This window comes from Lutra lutra, chromosome 10 (assembly GCF_902655055.1).
Source record: "Lutra lutra chromosome 10, mLutLut1.2, whole genome shotgun sequence".
Taxonomy (NCBI): Eukaryota; Metazoa; Chordata; class Mammalia; order Carnivora; family Mustelidae; genus Lutra; species Lutra lutra.
Window position 1 is genome coordinate 53,230,671 of NC_062287.1, and position 23,872 is coordinate 53,254,542.

The 23,872-nt window shown below is 39.4% G+C and overlaps 1 protein-coding gene across 4 annotated transcripts in view; it reads left to right on the forward strand.

The window, feature by feature from the left end:
• PAK1 (p21 (RAC1) activated kinase 1) overlaps positions 1–23,872 on the forward strand; it is a 155,838-nt gene that overhangs the window by 112,042 nt on the left and 19,924 nt on the right. For all 4 annotated transcript variants that reach the window (XM_047693911.1, XM_047693913.1, XM_047693910.1 and 1 more), the window contains exons 6-9: positions 12,387–12,503; positions 13,896–14,070; positions 16,149–16,212; positions 19,794–19,842. In XM_047693911.1, the coding sequence (XP_047549867.1) occupies positions 12,387–12,503; positions 13,896–14,070; positions 16,149–16,212; positions 19,794–19,842 (405 nt within the window). The remainder of the gene's footprint in view (positions 1–12,386; positions 12,504–13,895; positions 14,071–16,148; positions 16,213–19,793; positions 19,843–23,872) is intronic.

The window sequence follows — 23,872 nt, forward strand, 5'->3', positions numbered from 1 at the left end:
GCCGAGGAGTAAGCTCTAAGCTCGGGGTTACCTTGAACCGGTCGCAGGCTCGGTCAGCTCGGAGCCTGGCCGGAGGCCAGGGTGACGGGAGTAATTGGGCGCTGTTCTCTGAGGGCGCACTGAGGAGTGGGGCCCCGGGCTCTCGGCTCCTCCGGGCCGGAGACCGGGAGGCCACCATCTTCATTCCCGTCTTCCAGAACTCTATGGAAAGCGCTCAGGGAACAAAAGCTCCCGAAAGCAAACCAGATTGGATTACTCAGACCGCCCCGGGTAAGGGCGGTGCAACTCCGCCTGGGGCAAAGACACTTGAGAATCACTACAACAGGCCCCTCCCCCAGAAGATCAACAAGAAACCCAGCCAGGACCAAGTTCACCTACCAAGGAGTGTAGTTTCAATACCAAGGAGAGCAGCGGAATTCCAGAGGAGGAGAAAGCAAAGCACGGAACTCATTGCTTTCTCCCCATGATTCTTTAGCCTTGCAGTTAATTTAATTTTTTTTTCTTTTTCAATTTTTTTTTCTTCTGCTGCTAAATTTTTTTAACTTTTACCCTTTTCTTTTTTAACGTTTTTTAACTAGTTTAATATATATATATATATATTTTTTTCCTTTTTATATTTTTTCTTTATTGGTTTTCTTTTTTTAATTGTTTCTTTCTTTCTTTTTTTTTTTTCTTTCTGAACCTCTTTTTATCCCCTTTCTCCCCCCTCACGATTTGGGATCTCTTCTGATTTGGCTAAAGCATATTTTCCTGGGGTTGTTGCCACCCTTTTTGTATTTTACTTGCTCCTTCATATACTCTTATCTGGACAAAACGACAAGGCGGAAAAATTCACCACAAAAAAAAGAACAAGAGGCAGTACCAAAGGCTAGGGACCTAATCAATACAGACATCGGTAATATATCAGATCCAGAGTTCAGAATGACGATTCTCAAGGTTCTAGCCGGGCTCGAAAAAGGCATGGAAGATATTAGAGAAACCCTCTCGGGAGATATAAAAGCCCTTTCTGGAGAAATAAAAGAACTAAAATCTAACCAAGTTGAAATCAAAAAAGCTATTAATGAGGTGCAAACAAAAATGGAGGCTCTCACTGCTAGGATAAATGAGGCAGAAGAAAGAATTAGCGATATAGAAGACCAAATGACAGAGAATAAAGAAGCTGAGCAAAAGAGGGACAAACAGCTACTGGATCACGGGGAGAATTCGAGAGATAAGTGACACCATAAGATGAAACAACATTAGAATAATTGGGATTCCAGAAGAAGGGAAACAGAGAGAGGAGCAGAAGGTATATTGGAGAGAATTATTGGAGAGAATTTCCCCAATATGGCAAAGGGAACAAGCATCAAAATCCAGGAGGTTCAGAGAACCCCCCTCAAAATCAATAAGAATAGGTCCACACCCCATCACCTAATAGTAAAATTTACAAGTCTTAGTGACAAAGAAAAGATCCTGAAAGCAGCCTGGGAAAAGAAGTCTGTAACGTACAATGGTAAAAATATTAGATTGGCAGCAGACTTATCCACAGAGACCTGGCAGGCCAGAAAGAGCTGGCATGATATATTCAGAGTACTAAATGAGAAAAACATGCAGCCAAGAATACTATATCCAGCTAGGATATCATTGAAAATAGAAGGAGAGATTAAAAGCTTCCAGGACAAACAAAAACTGAAAGAATTTGCAAATACCAAACCAGCTCTACAGGAAATATTGAAAGGGGTCCTCTAAGCAAAGAGAGACCCTAAAAGTAGTAGATTGGAAAGAAACAGAGACAATAACAATAATAGTCACCTTATAGGCAATACAATGGCACTAAATTTATATCTCTCAATACTGACCCCGAATGTTAATGGGCTAAATGCCCAAATCAAAAGACACAGGGTATCAGAATGGATAAAAAAACAAAACCCATCTATATGTTGCCTACAAGAAACTCATCTTAAACTGAAGAAACCTCCAGATTTCAAGTGAGGGGGTGGAAAAGAATTTACCATCCTAATGGACATCAGAAGAAAGCAGGAGTGGCAATCCTTATATCAGATCAATTAGATTTTAAGCCAAAGACTATAATAAGAGATGAGGAAGGACACTATATCATACTCAAAGGAACTGTCCAACAAGAAGATCTAACAATTTTAAATATCTATGCCCCTAATGTGGGAGCAGCCAACTATATAAACCAATTAATAACAAAATCAAAGAAACATATCGACAATAATACAATAATAGTAGGGGACTTTAACACTCCCCTCACTGAAATGGACAGATCATCCAAGCAAAAGATCAACAAGGAAATAAAGGCCTTAAATGACACACTGGACCAGATGGACATCACAGATATATTCAGAACATTTCATCCCAAAGCAACAGAATACACATTCTTCTCTAGTGCACATGAAACATTCTCCAGAATAGATCACATTCTTGGTCCTAAATCAGGTCTCAACCATTATCAAAAGATTGGAATCGTTCCCTGCATATTTTCAGACCACAATGCTCTGAAGCTAGAACTCAATCACAAGAGGAAATTTGGAAAGAACCCAAATACATGGAGACTAAACAGCATCCTTCTAAAGAATGAATGGGTCAACCAGGAAATTAAAGAAGAATTGAAAAAATTCATGGAAACAAATGATAATGAAAAGACAATGGTTCAAAATCTGTGGGACACAACAAAGGCAGTCCTGAGAAGAAAATATATAGCGGTACAAGCCTTTCTCAAGAAACGAGAAAGGTCTCAGGTACACAACCTAACCCTGCACCTAAAAGAGCTGGAGAAAGAACAAGAAAGAAACCCTAAACCCAGCAGGAGAAGAGAAATCATAAAGATCAGAGCAGAAATCAATGAAATAGACACCAAAAAAACAATAGAACAAATCAACGAAACTAGGAGCTGGTTCTTTGAAAGAATTAATAAGATCGATAAACCCCTGACCGGACTTCTCAAAAAGAAAAGAGAAAGGACCCAAATAAATAAAATCATGAATGAAAGAGGAGAGATCACAACTAACACCAAAGAAATATAGATAATTATAAGAACATACTATGAGCAACTCTACGCCAACAAATTTGACAATCTGGAAGAAATGGATGCATTCCTAGAGACATATAAACTACCACAACTGAACCAGGAAGAAATAGAAAGCCTGTACAGACCCATAAGCAGTAAGGAGATTGAAACAGTCATCAAAAATCTCCAAACAAACAAAAGCCCAGGGCCAGATGGCTTCCCGGGGGAATTCTACCAAACATTTAAAGAAGAACTAATTCCTATTCTCCTGAAACTGTTCCAAAAAATAGAAATGGAAGGAAAACTTCCAAACTCATTTTATGAGGCCAGCATCACCTTGATCCCAAAACCAGACAAGGATCCCATCAAAAAAGAGAACTATAGACAATATCCTTGATGAACACAGATGCAAAAATTCTTGTCAAAATACTAGCCAATAGGATTCAACAGTACATTAAAAGGATTATTCACCACGACCAAGTGGGATTTATTCCAGGGCTGCAAGGTTGGTTCAACATCCGCAAATCAATCAATGTGATACAACACATCAAAAAAAGAAAGAACAAAAACCATATGATACTCTCCATAGATGCTGAAAAAGCATTCGACAAAGTACAGCATCTCTTCCTGATCAAAACTCTTCAAAGTGTAGGGATAGACGGCACATACCTCAATATTATCAAAGCCATCTATGAAAAACCCACTGCAAATATCATTCTCAATGGAGAAAAACTGAAAGCTTTTCCGCTAAGGTCAGGAACACGGCAGGGATGTCCGTTATCACCACTGCTATTCAACATAGTACTAGAAGTCCTAGCCTCAGCAATCAGACAACAAAAGGAAATTAAAGGCATCCAAATTGGCATGAAGAAGTCAAACTATCACTCTTTGCAGATGATATGATACTATATGTGGAAAACCCAAAAGACTCCACTCCAAAACTGCTAGAACTTGTACAGGAATTCAGCAAAGTGTCAGGATATAAAATCAATGCACAGAAATCAGTTGCATTTCTCTATACCAACAACAAGACAGAAGAAAGAGAAATTAAGGAGTCCATCCCATTTACAATTGCACCTAAAACTATAAGATACCTAGGAATAAACCTAACCAAAGAGACTAAGAATCTATACTCAGAAAACTATAAAGTACTCATGAAAGAAATTGAGGAAGACACAAAGAAATGGAAAAATGTTCCATGCTCCTGGATTGGAAGAATAAATATTGTGAAAATGTCTATGCTACCTAAAGCAATCTACACATTTAATGCAATTCCTATCAAAGTACCATCCATTTTTTTCAAAGAAATGGAACAAATAATCCTAAAATTTATATGGAACCAGAAAAGACCTCGAATAGCCAAAGGAATATTGAAAAAGAAAGCCAAAGTTGGTGGCATCACAATTCCGGACTTCAAGCTCTATTACAAAGCTGTCATCATCAAGACAGCATGGTACTGGCACAAAAACAGACACATAGATCAATGGAACAGAATAAAGAGCCCAGAAATAGACCCTCAACTCTATGGTCAACTCATCTTCGACAAAGCAGGAAAGAATGTCCAATGGAACAAAGACAGCCTCTTCAATAAATGGTGTTGGGAAAATTGGACAGCCACATGCAGAAAAATGAAATTGGATCATTTCCTTACACCACACACGAAAATAGACTCAAAATGGATGAAGGACCTCAAAGTGAGAAAGGAATCCATCCAAATCCTTGAGGAGAACACAGGCAGCAAACCTCTTCGACCTCAGCCGCAGCAACATCTTCCTAGGAACATCGCCAAAGGCAAGGGAAGCAAGGGCAAAAATGAACTATTGGTATTTTATCAAGATCAAAAGCTTTTGCACAGCAAAGAAAACAGTTAACAAAACCAAAAGACAACTGACAGAATGGGAGAAGATATTTGCAAACGACATATCAGATAAAGGGCTAGTGTCCAAAATCTATAAAGAACTTAGCAAACTCAACACCCAAAGAACAAATAATCCAATCAAGAAATGGGCAGAGGACATGAACTGACATTTCTGCAAAGAAGACATCCAGATGGCCAACAGACACATGAAAAAGTGTTCCACATCACTCGGCATCAGGGAAATACAAATCAAAACCACAATGAGATATCACCTCACACCAGTCAGAATGGCTAAAATTAACAAGTCTGGAAATGACAGATGCTGGCGAGCATGCGGAGAAAGGGGAACCCTCCTACACTGTTGGTGGGAATGCAAGCTGGTGCAACCACTCATGGTTGCACAACAGCATGGAGGTCCCTCAAAAAACTGAAAATAGAGCTACCCTATGACCCAGCAATTGCACTGCTGGGTATTTACCCTAAAGATACAAACGTAGTGATCCGAAGGGGCACGTGCACCCGAATGTTTATAGCAGCAATGTCTACAATAGACAAACTATGGAAAGAACCTAGATGTTCATCAACAGACGAATGGATAAAGAAGATGTGGTATATATACACAATGGAATACTATGCAGCCATCAAAAGAAATGAAATCTTGCCATTTGCGACGACGTGGATGGAACTAGAGGGTATCATGCTTGGCGAAATAAGTCAATCGGAGAAAGACAACTATCATATGATCTCCCTGATATGAGGGAGAGGAGATGCAACATGGGGGGTTAAGGGGGTAGGAGAAGAGTAAATGAAACAAGATGGAATTGGGAGGGAGACAAACCATAAGTGACTCTTAATCTCACAAAACAAACTGAGGGTTGATGGGGGGAGGGGGGGTGGGATTATGGACATTGGTGAGGGTATGTGCTATGGTGAGTGCTGTCAAGTGTGTAAACCTGGCGATTCACAGACCTGTACCCCTGGGGATAAAAATATATGTTTATAAAAAATAAAATTAAAAAAAAAAAAAAGAATGCATGAGGTCAGGGGTGCCTGGGTGGCTCAGTGGGCTAAGCCTCTGCCTTTGGCTCAGGTCATGGTCTCAGGGTCCTGGGATTGAGCCCCACACTGGGCTGTCTGCTCAGCAGAGATAATATGTAAATGAATGAATGAATGAATAAATAAATAAATAAAATCTTAAAAAAAAAAGAATGCATGAGGTCAAAATAAAGACATGAAGATACAGTTTAACCACCCATAGATAATCTGACACGCTAAAAGATAATAGCAGTAATTATCTGTTAGCTGAGTTGATGATGATTAAGAATATTCCCTTAAAAATTATTTTTACCAAAAAAAATTATTTTTACCCAAGTATTAGATGAAAACGTCAAATAGGATTAGAATCTTTGTAATTAGTAGTTGTTTTTCTGGGATCTCTTGTAACCATTGTCCTGGCAATCCCTTTGCTGTTTTCTTTGTGGTGTTCCTTCCTCATTTTTGGTTTACTTTTGCAGTTTGGTAGAGCTTATCTTCCAGTCGCTTTGAGAAAGTAAATGGGAAGTCAATATTTTAGTGTCTTCCAAGTCTTGAAATGGAGCATGTCTATTCTGCCCCCAGATTTGATTGATACTTTGGCTGAGTCTAGAGTTCTAGATTGAGAATAATTTTCCATCAATATTTGGAAAATACTGCACTTTTGTCATGTAGCATTCAGCATTGGCTATTGAAGTCTGAGGTCATTTTATTCCTGCTTCTTTGTGTCTCGCCTATATTTTTTTCCTTGAAAAGCTTGTGGCATCTTTTTTGTCAACATTGGTTTGAAATTTCATATTTACATCCTTATATTCATCTCTTTATTTTGCAAGGGGCTTTGTGGACTCTTTAAACCTTGGAAATTCAAGCCTTCAATTCTAAGAAATTTGTTTGACTTAATTCTTTGATGATCTCTTCTGGTTTCTTTGTTTCTCTCTGGAACTCTGCTGTTTAGATTTTGGACCTCCTGGACAGATTTCCCCATTTTTATTATATTTTCTCTGTTTCTCTTGCCTTGATTTTTGTCCTGATTTTTAAAATTAACATATAATGTATTATTTGTCCCAGGGGTACAGGTCTGTGAATCATGAGGCTTAGACATTTCACAGCATTCACCATAGCACATACCCTCCCCAATGTCCATAACCCAGCCACCCTATCCCTACCCTCCACCCCCTCAGTTTGTTTTGTGAGATTAAGAGTCTCTTATGTTTTGTCTCCCTCCCGATCCCATCTTGTTTCATTTTTCCCTTCCCTACCCCCCACAACCTCCCTGCCTTGCCTCTCAGATTCCTTATATCAGAGAGATCATATGACATTTGTCTTTCTCTGACTTATTTCGCTCAGCATAATACCCTCTAGTACCATCCACCTCGTTGCAAATGGCAAGATTTCATTTCTTTTGATGGCTGCATAGTATTCCATTGTATATATACACCACATCTTCTTTATCCATTCATCTGTTGATGAATATCTAGGTTCTTTCCATTGTTTGGCTATTGTGGACATTGCTGCTATAAACAGTTGGTTACATATGCCCTTCTGTCCTGATTTTTTGTTCATGCAGCATGTGTCTAGTTTTTTGCTTAGCATAAGGTTTGCAGGGTTCATCTATGTTGTAACATTTATCAGTACTTCATTCCTTTTTATGTCCTAATAATATTCCATTGTATTCAGATACTACATTAAAAAAATTTTTTTTTAAGATTTTATTTATTTATTTGACAGACAGAGATTACAAGTAGGCAGAGAGGCAGGCAGAGAGAGAGGAGGAAGCAGGCTCCCTGCTGAGCAGAGAGCCCGATGTGGGGCTTGATCCCAGGACTCTGAGATCATGACCTGAGCTGAAGGCAGAGGCTTTAACCCACTGAGCTACCCAGGTGCCCCGAGATACTACATTTTTAAAAAAGAGTTTTAATTTATTCATTTGAGAGAGAGAGAGAGAGAGAAAGCAAGAACATGAGTGGTGTGGGTGTAGTTAGAGGGAGAAGCAGAATCCCTGCTAAGCAGGGAGCCTAGCATGGGACTGAATCGCAGGACCCCATGGTTATGACCTGAGCCAAAGTCAGATGCTTAACCATCTGAGCCACCCAGGCACCCCTGATATACTACGTTTTTAATCCATTCATCAGTTGATGGGCATTGGGTTGTTTCTACTTTTTGGCTATCAATAATGCTCATTCATGTATGAATTTTGTGTGGCTGTATATTTTCACTTCTCTTGGGTATATACCCAGGAATGGAATTGCTAGATCATATAACTCTGCATTTAACCTTTTGAGGAACTGCCGGGCTGTTTTCCACAGTGGCTGCACCATTTTACACTCCTACAAGCAGTTTGGAGGGTTCCACTTTCTCTGTATCTTCCCCCATATCTGTTATTCTGGTTTTTTATTATAGCCATTTTAATGGGCATGAAATGGTGTCTCACTGTGGTTTTGATTTACATTTCTCAGTGGGTAATGATGTTGAGCATCTTTTCATGTGTTTATTGGCCATTTGTTTATCTCTTTGGAGAAATGTCTTTCCTGTTGTTGATCTCTAATTTAATTCCTTGGTGTCAAAGAATACATATTATGTGTTTTTAATCCTTTTAAATTTATTATGATGTGTTTTGTGGCCTTGCATATGGTCTGTCCTGAAGAATGATCTATATGTGGTTAAAAAGAATGTGTCTTTTGCAGATTTTGGGTAGAATGTCCTGTATATGTCAGTTAGATTGAATTGATTGATAGTATTGTTCAAGTTTTCTATAACTTGGCTAATTTTTAATCTTTTTTTAAAGATTTTATTTATTTGACAGGAAGAGATCACAAGTAGGCAGAGGGGTGGGCAGAGACAGAGAGAGGTGGAAGCAGGCTTCCTGCTGAGCAGAGAGCCCGATGCGAGGCTCAATCCCAGGACCCTGGGATCATGACCTGAGCCGAAGGCAGAGGCTTTAACCCACTGAACCATCCAGGGGCCCCAATAATTTGGCTAATTTTTATTCTCATTCTCTTAATTATTGAGATTTCTTTGAGGTCTGTTTCAGCTTTTACTTTCTGCTTAACTCTTTTGAATCTTTAATTATATGCACGCAGCTAAGCTTGTAAGACTAGTGTGAGGGCTCTCTTGTGTCTGCTGTGCCTTTGAGCAGCCCCAGCCAGAAATTTGTTTGCCCTATCCAGGACTACAATCTCAGGCTAGCAGATCTGAGCAGTTGGCCTCTTTTGCTAACCCCTCTGGGAAGTCACGTCCATTGACAGCACCACTAGACCTGGGCATTATCCACTGCTCCAGATGAATGTGAGTCCGCTTGGGTGATGTCATTAGAGCCTGCCTCATCCTGGAAAAACCCCCACTCTAACAGAGCTGGGGTGGGATGGATGGAAGCAGCTCTGAGCCAGAACATCAGAGGTTCCTACTGCTTTTTAAAAAATTTTTTATTTTTTTATAAACATATAATATATTTTTATCCCCAGGGGTACAGGTCTGTGAATCGCCAGGTTTACACACTTGACAGCACTCACCATAGCACATACCCTCCCCAATGTCCATAATCCCACCCCCCTTCTCCCAACCCCCCTCCCCCCAGCAACCCTTAGTTTGTTTTGTGAGATTAAGAGTCACTTATGGTTTGTCTCCCTCCCAATCCCATCTTGTTTCATTTATTCTTCTCCTACCCCCTTAAACCCCCCATGTTGCATCTCCACTTCCTCATATCAGGGAGATCATATGATAGTTGTCTTTCTCCGATTGACTTATTTCGCTAAGCTTGATATCCTCTAGTTCCATCCACGTCGTCGCAAATGGCAAGATTTCATTTCTTTTGATGGCTGCATAGTATTCCATTGTGTATATATACCACATCTTCTTTATCCATTCATCTGTTGATGGACATCTAGGTTCTTTCCATAGTTTGTCTATTGTAGACATTGCTGCTATAAACATTCGGGTGCACGTGCCCCTTCGGATCACTACGTTTGTATCTTTAGGGTAAATACCCAGCAGTGCAATTGCTGGGTCATAGGCTAGTTCTATTTTCAACATTTTGAGGAACCTCCATGCTGTTTTCCAGAGTGGTTGCACCAGCTTGCATTCCCACCAACAGTTCCTACTGCTTTTATCTAGAGTTCAGCAGTTTTTATATCGTGAGTGTTTCTTAGCAACATTAATAGGCCTCGCAGAAGTATTGGGACATACCATGCATGTTTGCATCACCGGATCTTTGTAATTCTTCCACCTGCCATGAATATTCTTCTCCCAGAGAGTCCATGGCTTGCTCTCTCAATTCATTCAGGCCACTGCTTATTTGACTTCTCAGTAGAGAGCCCTTGTCCATGACTACTCTATTTAAAGTAATACTTCCCCACTCCTAACCAATTACTACTCTCATATGTAAACCTTATTACTACCTGGCACTTTGGTAATTTATTTCAACTGTATTTTCTTCTAAAATGCAAGCACAGGACCAGGGACTGTATCTATTTTGTCCTTTCATAGCCTCAGAACCTAGAATAGAGCCTGCTACACAGTGAATGAATACATGAGTTGAAGTCACTGGTGTTTTAAAAAGAGATTTGTGGTTATTAGACATAATGATAACTTAATTGATTCCTTGCATCTTTCTAGCTCCTTAGCACTTATTTACAAAGTGTTTTTATGTCCACATCACTTCATTTCATCCTCCAGTGGCCCATTGAAGTGTCATTATCCCTATCTTATAAATAAGAAACTTGTGACTTAGGGTGGCACAGCTTTGCCTAAGGACACAGGGATAAGAAGTGAAAATCTGGGATAAAATCCTATATCTCTTAATTCTAGTATTGTTAACATTATCACTGAAAGTCATTACCTGTGGAAATAAAAGGTGTTGCAAGGGAAAGTGATGAGATCCCCTTTTCTGCAGAGTTTTAGGAAGCAAACACACCTGTTAAACTGTGTTTATAGTATACATTGGGGCCACCTGATGATGAAGAGGCTACTGAGTAACTTTGTTCCCATTTTGGGTTTCTAGTTAAATTTTGTTGTGTGGAATAGTGGGGAGAAAAGAAAATAGAGCAGAAAAATAACAAAATATATACTTTGACAGGGAAAGACCTCTATTGGATTTTAGAACTGGAAGTGACTTAAGGTCACCCCTCAAATTATACCACTCTTTTCCCTCCACATTCCTCAAATGATGAAACTCGAGACCAAGAGGATAAATTCTTTCACTGTGGTCACCAAAACTAGCCGCTTACGTACAGCTGGGCTGTCAATTTTTAAGTTATGCCCTGCACCAGTGGTCCTGTTAGGATCAATGAGATTGCCAGTTTTCTTTTTCTCAGTGTGTCAAATGTGGTAAATACCAGTCTCCCACACAGGAGTTCTTGTCTAGTATTCCACTAGGTAAGTTCCTTCATTTAGCTCCTGTCATTCCAACCCCTGACATTCCTCTTTCCAGAGGCCCCAAATGGCAGGCAGGAGGGGAGTTCACCCTCTCCCTGTCTCCCATACCAGACTATGAGCTGCTTTAGGACATGGACCGTCTTTTTCATCTTTGTACCTCTGTGTCAACAGTATCCATCACACTATTTTATGAGTACAGAATGGGTGCTCTGAAAATATCTAAAACAGTTGAGTTGGCCAATATATATTAAAAGATCCGTATTGCCTCTCTGGTCCTTTGCTGTTATCATTTAATCTCTATCAGAAAGCTCATGTTTTGGAGCTACTCTGTCTCTTGAATAAACAGAAATGGTATGATATATTTTGCCTGGACCTGCCCTAAAACCTGCTGCTCTTTGCCCAGGTTTGTTATAGTTTGCATAGAAAAATCAAGTTGCTGAGATTATAGCAGATTCAATTAGCAGTGCTGATAAGGTTCATTCTTGGATAGGGCAAAAGATTAGTGAAATGGATAGCATCCAGTCTGGGGAGAAACTCACAGTGCTCTTGAGGCAAGGGGCTCCTGATGCTCTGTATCTTCAGGTTGAGGCAAGGGTACCTGATGCCATAAAGTGTCTAGTAGGTTTTAGTAAGGAAAGGAAAAGGAGAGGCAAAAGTCTGTCTGGACTCCCATTTACCATATCAGAAAGAAATAAGGAATTATAATGATAACCTTCATAAAAAATTCAAGCTTTTGATCCCTTTACCACATTTTGTATTTTATTACCTGTTCAGCGTGGAGAGTGAAATTCATGGAAAAAGAACTGTGAGCTTGTCTTTAGAATTTGGACTAGGGAAGGCAAATAGAAAATCTGTAAGCTGGCTTCCCAATCTACAACTAGGCTTTGGGTAGGAGAAGGAACTCCGAAGGGACTGAGAGGAGAGTAGTGGCTAAAAGAGGAGAGGGAAGCTGACTGAGTTCCTGGGACTGGCTACACAAAGGTGGAGAGTGTGGAGGCTGCTGAGGGTTTGAGAAGGGGTGTCAGAATGAGATTTCTTCTGGGGATTGGTGATCCTGGTAGCTTAAGTGGCATGTCAAACTGGACCTGATGAAACTGGCTTTTTTCTGCTGTCCAGAATGTGAAGACGGTGTCTGAGACCCCTGCAGTGCCACCGGTTTCAGAAGACGAAGATGATGATGATGATGCTACCCCACCTCCAGTGATTGCTCCACGCCCAGAGCACACAAAATCTGTGAGTTTGTGGGGATGTGAACAGCTTTGGGATTTATTAGAGCTTGTAGGGTTGGTGCTGAGGCCTGGAGGTTTAATACTCTGGTAGGGGTTCTTGGATTTTGGAGCTGGTGAAATCACGGAACCACCTTGACTGAAAAGTAGTTTCTGTATGATTAAAGACAAGAAATGGTATATTTATTTGTTACTGGTTTCCAGATAGTCCCAAAGTGTCCTAGATAATTGGTGTTTATGCTAACTCAGCCCTAGTTTACTTAGCCTGTCCTCCAAAGACAGGAAGATACACAGAATTAATGTTACTTAGTGCAGGACTAACATAAATTATTCTAGTCTCCTGGGAAGCAACAAATTAGCCTGCTGCAGATCTTTTCTTCCCTGCTAAATGTGTAGCATTCTACCTCTTAGAACATCATTGATGATACTGAAAGACCCAAAGGAATTTATAAATACATTAGTGCTATTAATATGCTGGACATCAGGAGTGCATTTTGATGCCGGATATTGGCAGTGATTTTTATTTAACTTCCTCTGAGGTTTTTGCATCTCAGAATAGCCACAGTCCCTCTGCCCTCGCTTTGCACAATCTGGTTCCCATGCCTTTTACTTGATTTAGCATCACTGAGCACTGACCTGTCATCAGATGATACTCTATTAATGTTTCTTTGTTTGGACTTTTTATATGATGAGAGCTTTATAATGAAAGAATGATCTGGGGCTTAAACTCTTTGATAATACAAAAAAAGGCTGCCTTTGGAGTAGAACATTGAGGGAGGTTTTCAAGCAGAAGTTGGTTGACTGGCTATGGGAGATGGTGTGGGCGAATTCAAGGGGCTTAGTTAACCTTTTAGGATGAGAACTTAGAAACAGTATTTATGGAATCACCCTTTCTATAGGTCACAAATCACCTGAACAAAAATGAGCTTCAAAATTGGAGAGTTGTCAAGATACCTCATATTGATATGGCCTTTTTCAGTTTGCAAGCTTGTTCATTTAAAAAATGTTCCCACTAAACCATGAACTTCTCAAAAATAGAGGAAAAATAAATGAATTGGTAGTGCTTAACATAGTTCTTGGCAGGTATTAGAAAGGTGGTAAATACTGAGTGATGAATAAACTAATAAATTTAATCTTCCTAAGCATTCCTTTCTAAAAAGACATTGTTATTTCCTAATTTCTGTTGTGTATAGTGAGAACAAGGAAGGCCATTCCACCCACAGAGGATGGGCCTGGACACAGAGGAGGAAGAACATAGATTTTGTCCTAGGAAAAGGGATGAGTTTATTGGGATTTGTTCTTCTATGGATCTTCTAACACATACATGTAAAAGTGGTTCCCAAGTGTCCCCTGTGCTAACAAAAACTGGCCTTGGCAAATTCTTGTACCAACAACGCAGGTATATACACGGTCTGTGATAGAACCAATTCCTGTTACTCCAACTCGGGATGCGGCTACATCTCCCATTTCACCTACTGAGAATAATACCACTCCACCAGATGCTCTGACCCGAAATACTGAGAAGCAGAAGAAGAAGCCTAAAATGTCTGATGAGGAGATCTTGGAGAAATTACGTAAGCACTTTTCTAAACTTTCCTTCTGTATGTGACTGAATGAGCACAAAGATGGAAAAATATTGCTAAAAGGATCCCAATCCTAGGCTTGGTCTGTGTGACTGCCTGGCTATGCTTGATATCTTAGCCACATAAAGTATACTTCTCACCTTACTCCTGCACCCGCCTCCTCTGTCTCAGCAGCCACAATTGGATATCACATAGGATGGGAATTGAGGAGAGTATGGATAGCTCACTTCAAGGGCTAGGCACCTCTCAACCTTAAAAATAAAATAAAATTTTATTTTGATATAAAAATACATATTTTATTTTTTTATAAAAAATAGCTTTTATGTAGTAAATAGTCTGGAATGTTGTGTTGAGAAAGACTGAGGCCTTGCCCATACCTGGTAGGAAAGATTGCTGTGATTATTGGTGCTTACCATTGGCTTAGGAAAAGACTGGTCTGCCATCTTGGTTGTGGGAAAAGAGGGAAGGGAAACTAATATTTTGCAAGCCTGTACTGTGTACCAAATGGCAAGCAAGGTATTTTCTTCACTTTTTCGGTCCCTTTATTGCTCAGATTAACCTGGGAGGACAGACATTATAATCTTCATTTTTTACAGTTAAGGTATTTGATGCTCGGGGATGCTAAATACTCTGTCCAAGGTCACACAGCCAGAAGGTAACAGAGCTTGGGTCAGAGCCCAACTTGTGCTCCTATAATCGGAACATGCTGCCTCTTGCTCTCAGGTGGAAACTTCCATTTTGCTTTCTTTAGTAGCCAGAAATGGGGTATATTAGAGTAGCTTGTTTCTGTGTCTCAGTAAACTACAAGACAATTCATATTAGAAAGAGGGACAAGGTTGACCTTTGGGCTTGGAAAAATCATTTATGAGACTTTTCATTTATCCTTTGTACCTACTTACTTCTAAAGGGGATTTGATGTGACTGTTTTGGCCAACTGCACAAACTAGCACTGCTCTCTAAAGCCTAGGTTTCTGGTTCTTTAGCTTAGCAGCTCTCAATTTATTCCTGATGATTCTTGTTTGATTTTTTAAAAAATTTCACTCTTTTAAAGTTGCCCTTGCCCAGAGCCCTTATGAAATGATAAAGTAAGAAAAGCCACTTCCCTAACCATCTGTTTACTCCTATATATAGTGTTTTTCTCTGAACCAGATTTGTCATACTTAGAACTTCAAATTGTGAAAAGCAGACTGGCCTTAGAGTTAAGGGCACTTGGGTTGAAGCCTCAGCCCTGCCACTGACTTGGGTCTTAGGCAATTTCCTATTGTTTTCTGGGCCTCCTTTAGCTCATCTTTTAAATAGGGATGTTAATACCTCTCTTATTTGTAAATCAGATGAGAGAATATATGTGAAAATATCAAATCTTAGTAATTGGTGTTAGGGAGAGCACACTGGACTGGGAGACCAAAAACCAAACTTCTAATCTTAGCTCTGACACCAGTTTGCTGTGTGACCTTGGGGGAAAGTATCTTCCCTTCTGTGGGCCTCAGTTTCACTGTCTCTGGAGTACAAGTTTTGAAACCCAACCTCTCTCATAGTTCTCTATCTTTGCACTTGAATTACTGTGTGCTGTAACCTTTCCAACTTTCTCTCCCTGGCTAACTCCTGCTTATCCTATAAAAATCAGTCCAGATATCACTTACTTTCTGAAGCCTTTCCAGTCTGTATTTTATGCCTCTTTCTGGATTGCACCAATTGTATTTTCATGGAACTTTATGTTTACATGAGACTGAGCTTCTTGAGAGGAGGGACTGTTTTAACTGTGCCTTATCTATCCCTTTATTCTTAGTATTTGGCATAGGGCTTGGTACATAGTAAGTGAGCATATTAAATGAGTAAGTGTTTATTGAATGAATGAATTTAAAAATGAATGAATACTGTGAATAAAAACAGTAAGGAGATGAAACTTTTGGTTGGAACTTACAGGTAAAATCTAAGGACCTGCTTAGTATGTCTTTGGGCATTGGAGGTAGTTCTTTAATCCTTCCAGCTGCAGGGTTTGGGGGAATATGGGGCCTGTTTTGTATCTTGATTGGGAAAAAAATGATTCATGGTCTCTGTTTCTTTCAAAGGGAGCATAGTGAGTGTGGGCGATCCTAAGAAGAAATATACACGGTTTGAGAAGATTGGACAAGGGTTAGTAGGGGCATTTTTCTTTCCTTAGAGAAATGACTTAAAAATTGTGTATGCTGGTATATATGATTTTGCTTTTGTTTTGCCTCTCATAAACCTTGTTCTTTCTCTACCTTGTCCCTGACCCATCTGGAGGTGTTATGTTAGGCTGACTTCAGGTTTGGCACAATTATGCTTAGTTTGAGAGATGTGCCATTAGCTGACCATGTTGCTAAAAATAATCATTCAGTGAGAAAGCAAAAACCATTTACTTTGATAGCACAAAACCTGCTTCCCAGATTACAGCTCTGTTTTTTCAGATTAACCCGGTTTACCTGGCACTGAGACTTACCAGCACTAATATGAAATGGAAGGCTCAGAACCGCAGACCCCTCTGCTAGTGTAAAGGGACCTGTTTTGCTAGGTGGATGCCAGGATTCATGGCTGCTCTCTGATTTCTTCTCTGCATCTTGCATGCTGCCGTCAGTGTATTGAACTCAGCAGATCTTACCTGAGTTTATGTGCTAGACAGTATGAATATAGCTATGAATCGGACATAGAGTCTGTCTTCAAAGACCATGTTTATGGAAAGAGACTGTCAAACACAAAATTATAATATACAATGATAAGTCTTAAAATTGTTTTAACATTGTTTTGAGCAAAAGAAGCCAGATATAAAAGACCAGAAACTGTATGATTTTGTTTACATGAAGTTCAAGGACAGGCAGAACTAATTTATGCTAATAGAAGTCAGAATAATGGTTGTGTCTGGGAAGGGCATGTGCATTGGGAAGGAGCATAAGGAGCTTTTGGGGATGATCTTTGTGGTGAACACATGGGTTTTTAGATATTGAAAAATCATCAAGTTATACACTTAAGATTTGTGCAGATTACTTTATACCTCTATTATTTATTATTTATTATTTATTATTATTACCTTTATTATTTTATACCTCTGTATAAAAAAGCAAAATAATGAGATTTCAACAGGCCTACCCAAATAGCTAAAATTAAAAAGAAATTAGGGAAAAAAGCATCCGATTTGTAGAAAACTCAGGAGTGTTAATTTCATGAAAGCATTGTTGCTAATGAAGTCTTTGAAGTTTTGTTTCAGTTTTGTTTCTTGTGCGTCTAAGACCATTTGAAAATAAGATAAAATATTGCATTATATAATGACGTATCTGTACAGCATTCTACAGCTTACATCTGTTATTTGCATCTGTTTTTTAATTTAATCCTTGAAATCACCCTGGATCTTATCTTTTCCTGGTCCAGCCCTTTTCCTACTAGACATGCTTTTGTGAGTCTGAACTGGTATAAGGTAGTTAACCTTAAAGAGAAATTATTTTCCTTGCCTCAAAATAATCTGGGATGCCATTTCCTTTAGTTATTACATTGAGATATTAAGAATGTAGCAGAAAGATACACAGACAACTGTGGGCAAGTTAGATCCCATTTATGGACTTCAGTTTCTTTGTCCATAAATTTAAGGGAGAGGTTGTGGACTCAAGAGTCTTTCACCTCCACAACTTCTGACCTTTTTTCCATTCAGATGTATGAGGCCCATAAATAGGCAACATCTGCAAAATGTTTTTTCCGTTGCTTACTTGACAGTTCTGTTAGTGCTAGGGGAGGAATGAAATATTTATTAAGCACCTATTCCATGTTTTTAAAATATAAATGCCAGGATGCCTGGCTGTCTCAGTCAGTAGAGCATGCGAGTCTTGATCTCAGGGCAATGAGTTCAAGCCCATGTTGGGCATGGAGCCTACTTAAAAAAAGTTAAAAGAAATACATGCTACACAAATATGATGGATTGGTACTATTATATTTTTTTGCTTGTTTTTTCCCTTTAAGACCTGAAGTTTTTTTTTTTTTTTTTGGACCTAGAATTCATATATCTTTTCAAGGTAGAAATAACCAGTGGGCCTGACTTCTAGACCTCTGTAATCATGGAGACATAGTCCCAAAATGTACAGTCCCCTGGGGCCTGGGCATATTTGCCCTTTAAGAATGATGCTTCTGGTAGGATGGGGAGGATGGGTGTAGGATGATAGATACCAGCTTTATGACAGAAAATGGCTAAAGATAGAATGATAAGGCAATGGGAAGGTAACTGCCAATACAAATAATCCAATTCTTATAGCCCATATCTTAGGATCACAATTTCCTGGCATGTAGGTAGGCTTCCACCTAAAGAGTGGTGGTGTGGAAGCTGGTGACCATAATTCCTAGCTGCAAGGCATACTTACGAGTGATTTTTCTCCCTAAATTGACCTGACTTCCCTGGATAGCATAATCTCAGGGCTTGCCTGGAATGCATTTTATTAATACATAAAAAATAAATCTGATGTATGGATTGTATAGTTACAATATTGTTATATATCACTCACCTACGAATATACAGGGCTCATGATTATAGAGGCACAAAGTGAAGTTTTCAGATATGTAGAATGGACATGATTGCTTTCCTAGCATTATTCATAGTATTTCTCTGCCTCCCTTCCTCCTACTCTCTTTCTGTTTGTATGTGTGAGTGTGTATATGTTTGTGTATGTATGTACATTATATGCATGTGTATGTATAGTGAGATTATTTTTACCTTGGAGATGGGGTAAGAATTAGATCAGATTTTCTAGGAGCATATGCATTTGAAAAAACATTTAATATTTCATGTTTGAAAAAGTGAAAACCTATTTTACAATATAAACTGCAAAATAAAACTCACATATCCTCTTCTATGATAAATGATTGAAAACCCTGTTCTAAAGGTTCATAATGTAAAAGCTGGAAAGGCACCATGAGATTATTTTTCTAGTTTTTTAGTTGTTATAGTTTTTTAATATGAATTATAATTGAATATAACACACATAAGTGTACAACTCAATGAATTTTTAAAAAACAAACACACCCATGTAACCAGTACCTACATTAAGAAACAGATCATTAGTGTTACCCCAGAAGTCTATACCCTTTCTTGCTTAAAATATAAGCTATCCCCCAACTTCATTCTGAAAATTTCTCTTGGGCCACTTTCTTCTCACTCCTCACCCCTGGTTGAAAATTATAGATCTCATCTTACCAAGATTTACAGATGAAGAGTTTGAGGCCATAGAGGGTTAAAGAAGGGGATGATGAGAGAATAGGACCAATCATCCATCAAGGATGATGGAGAAGAGGAGAAGAAGTAAGAGCAGGAAACTAGCCTATATTGAAGACCTATTTTATATTCTAGGCACTTGGCTAAGTGCTTTATGAACTAAATGATTCAAATTCTTTTATTTCTTATCTTTACCGAATGAGGAAAGTAAAGCTCAGAGAAATTAACTTGTTCAAGGTCATATAGCTAGCAGTTACTAGGTAGATGCTTCAGACTAAAACTTAGGTCTTTTGGCCACTAGCGCCTGTATTCTCTTTCTACCTCATACTGTCTCTCACATATGAGAATAGAGTAGGGGGAAGGGGTGTTGGGGAGGATTATTTTTGCTGCTATTATTATTAACACTTGCATTGCCAGATTGTATATAGAGATGCATTTGACAGATGTCACTTCATTTAATCACTATGTTTTTTTTTTTTCTCTCTCTCTCTCACCTGTCGTTTAGTGCTTCAGGCACTGTGTACACTGCAATGGATGTGGCCACAGGACAGGAGGTGAGTATTAACCACCAGCTATTGCTCTTTCAGTTCTACTGGGTTGTTATTCTTATTCTTATTCTTATTCTTATTTTGGTTAATTTTTAGTCCTTCCTAGCTCAGTAGGGATACTTCTGTTTTCTTACTATGGCAGACTAGAACTAAACAGAGTAGTAACATGATGAAACTTACAGATTTTGGAAAAAGTCTCTGCGGCTACAGTGTGGGGAACAGATTGGAGGAGATGAGTTTGGAGCAGGTGAGTCAGGCGGTTATTGTGTAATTCTAGGTGAGAGATGATGGTTTGGACTAAGGTGGTAGCATAGTATGAATGGAGGGAAGTGGCTGGATTTGAGAGGTACTTAGGTGGATTTGACAGAATTTGGTGAGTGACTGAATGTGAGGATGACTCACAACTGAGTGATCCTGGTCAAGGAGAAAGTAAAGGTATATGGTTAAAGAAGTTGGATAATGCCTGAGAGACCCTCTTGTGGAATTGCCTAGTGGACTGTTGTGTATATAAGTTTAGTATTTGGTAGAGGAATCTGATATGAAAGAAATTTAACTTTTTTTTTCTTTAAAGATTTATTTATGTATTTATTTATTTAGAGTGAGCAAGTGAGCAGTGGGGAGGGGTGGAGGGAGAGGAAGAGAGAGAATCCCAAGCAGACTCCATGCCAAGCATGGAGCCCTGTGCAGGGCTCAATCCCACAACCCTGAGATCATGACCTGAGCCGAAATCAAGAGTTGGACGTTCAACTGACTGAGCCAAACAGGTGCTCCTGGTGTGGAAGAGATTTAAACATGTCTCTTGATTCATAATCCTTCCTTTACTCTGTGCCCAGGATTCCCATTGACATTAAAGTCCTCATTTGGAGGCACCTCTTTGTCTCCTTCATTTCATTACGCTAGAAGAGCTCTGACTTTATTGCTAAGAACTGGTGACCCAAGATCTGTAGCAGAAGGAAACCATGAAGGGAATATAGAGTACTGGAGGTTTTCTTGCACTCTACTCTTTGGTTGCAGAGCAGGAGTGTTGGCAGATATGCTGTGAATGGGAGTGGCCCAAGGAAGTCCTTAGTTCATAGAGTGCCAGGCCTCAGAGGTTGTGAGAGAGACCTCCAGTTCCCGTCACAGAGTTGGGCTCGTTGGAGCGAGGCTACTAGGATCTGCTTGTATATGTTTGGTAATTGAAACCCCCTGGTATACTGTAAAAAGCAAGTTTAATAGGATTAGCACATATTTCACTTTGCTCTTATGAGTCATTTATAAGCATCTAGACCAAATATTGAGGCTCTGTTGAGGGTAATTATTATGATTAAGGATTTATTCATTGTTCATTGAGATGAAAATTCAACAACCTAGATGTTTACTGTTACTTATGTAATTTTGGGCAGGTTATTTGACTTCCCTAAGCCTGAATTTTATTTATTTACAAAATGTGCATGATAACATATACCTACCAAAAGTGTTGAAAGAATTCATTAAAGCAGTGCATGTGAAAATACATTATAAACTTTAAGTATTAAAGTTACATATTTATCACATACAGAAAAATTACATATTTATTAGTTTTTATATGTTCTGCAAAGCAATTGCTGAAGATGAGCCTTATGCCACACTTTGTGCTAAGAACCATGTGAAATATTGAGTCTGTGCAGGCACACAGACATTAAAATCATATATAAGTGTTAGAGGCCGCACTTTCCATTGGATACATGTGGAAGTCTTATAGTATGGAGAACAGATTGGAGGATGGGAGCCTGCATTAAAGTAATGGTGAGTAAGGAAGGATGGTATCATTGTGCCAGTTTTAAACATGGTGAATTGGAGGCAGAGATAGAAAAGAGGTGGTTATACTGATCCTAAGAAGAACCCTGTGAGGTAGATAGTATTATTTCCTTCTTACTGGTTAGAAATTTGAGGCTGAGGGAGTTTAAATAACTTTTGCAGGTTTATGCTACAAGCAGTCAGCAAGGACGGGGTTAGAATCTTGATTTTTAAAGCCTAAACCTTGCTTTCCGGACTGCAAAGCCACAGCAGAACTAAGAGTAGGTTCTAGGTCCCTTTGTCATGTTTCTGGCCTCTGGGACCCTACAGCTCTTGGTGGGAGACAGTGATGGGCAGTTGCTGGAGAGGCCTGGAGCCTGCATGTATGAGAAGTTGGCCGCAGGAAACCAGAAACTTGACTTCACCATATGCCTGCCTGTGGTTACAAAACTATGAATGGAAGCAAGTCCATTAGTGTGGCTAATGCAGTGCGGTCCAGAAGGCCTCATTTCCTGCCCCAGGGAGTATAAATCTTTAGTGGAGTTGGCGAGATGCTCTCAAGTCTTTGTGAGTGAGTGCTCATTGGGGGTTATCCACCAGGGAAGAGCAGAAGTATTGTCCATCATGTCTAGGAAGCTTAGCATGTTAGTGCCAGGAAGTCTCCCAGTTACACAATTATTTTGCAAGCCCATTTTTAGAGGGAGTGTGTTTAATAGAAAGAATAGACTGGAAGAGACTTTGGAGTCAAATGGACCTGAGGGCATTGATTATGATGTTGGGCAATTTTCTTGTACGCCTCAGTTTCCATTCCCTTTCCTGAAAATACAGATAATGATTTTTACTTGGAGGGTTATTGTTAGCTATTACTGAAGTAACGTTACTAGAGTACCAGACATAGCCCCTGGCACATAAGTAAGCATTGCATAAACAGTATTGGCGGGAAGGTGGCTGGTTTTTGTTGTTGTTCCTGTTGATGTTGTCATTCTTGCTGCTCAGTACCAGATACTTCCCAAATGCAGTTGTTACTACAGTTTGCATTTGCATTGTTGTCTTCCTTTATTATTTAAAATTTTTACTTATATTTGAGTAACACATTGGCTGCTATCTCCTATTTAGTTCTCAAAACAATCCTGCAAAGAGGGGATCCAGGATTAGGGTTATTATCCTCGGTGTATTGATGGAGAGACTGAGGCACAGAGAGCTTGTGATTGGTCAGTGTCAGTAAATGATAGACCCAGAGCTTAGGTCTTCAGCACTCAAACCCAGTTCTTTTTTCAGTTATAAGAATGTTCTGTGCTAGCCTAAAAGGGACTGAATGGGTGAAGGACATTTAGCCTAGCCCATAGTTAGTGAATATTGAAAAGGACTCCTAGTATCTTGCAACCACCTCTATGTTATCCTCTGCCTGCCAGTCATCTCTCTTGCTGCTTCCAGCAGTGACCTCTTTGAGTTTCATAAGCCCTTTCCTAGCCTCTAGGATGGCCAGATGAACTCCAAAGGCACTCCTTTGCCTCCAGATCTTAATATATGTTTTAAGGGCTCACTATAGTTCATGTAATATGTCTTTACATCAATGTGTTACTCTTCAGACATTAGAAAAAGCTAATAATCAAACATTATAGAAAGCTACAGCCAGACCAGAAGCCTAACCTGGTAGGAGACTCCACTCCAAAGCAAATTCTTCTCACTTGGGGTAAGTGATGGAAGTAGTCAAAGTGTTTAAAAGAATCATTTCTGTTCTTCCCGATGAACTGGATCTCTGCAGAAGACAGTTTATGCTTAAGAAATAAGAGTCAGGGTTTTTTTTTTCCCCCCATAAAAATAAGTATTATTCATTTTTTTTTTTTTGACACTTCTTGCTGCTTCTGGAAAGACTGATTTACTTGTTCTTTTAGGTGTTCATGTTCTTTTCTGTTAAGCAGGAAAAATATCTCTAGGGAATAAACATTTAGCAAATAGTGTAAGTTCTCCTATGGAATAGAGTAGCCTGTTGATGGAACTATTTATGGTTTAAAAACAAAGTACTGGGGCACCTGGGTGGCTCAGTGGGTTAAAGCCTCTGCCTTCAGCTCAGGTCATGATCCCAGGGTCCTGGGATCGAGCCCCACATCGGGCTCTCTGCTCAGCAGGGAGCCTGCTTCCTCCCCTCTCTCTGCTTGCTTCTCTGTCTACTTGTGATCTGTCAAATAAATAAATAAATAATCTTAAAAGAAAATAAATAAAAACAAAGTACTTATCAACCCACTGAATTCTCTCTTTCTGTCTTCATTTCCACAAA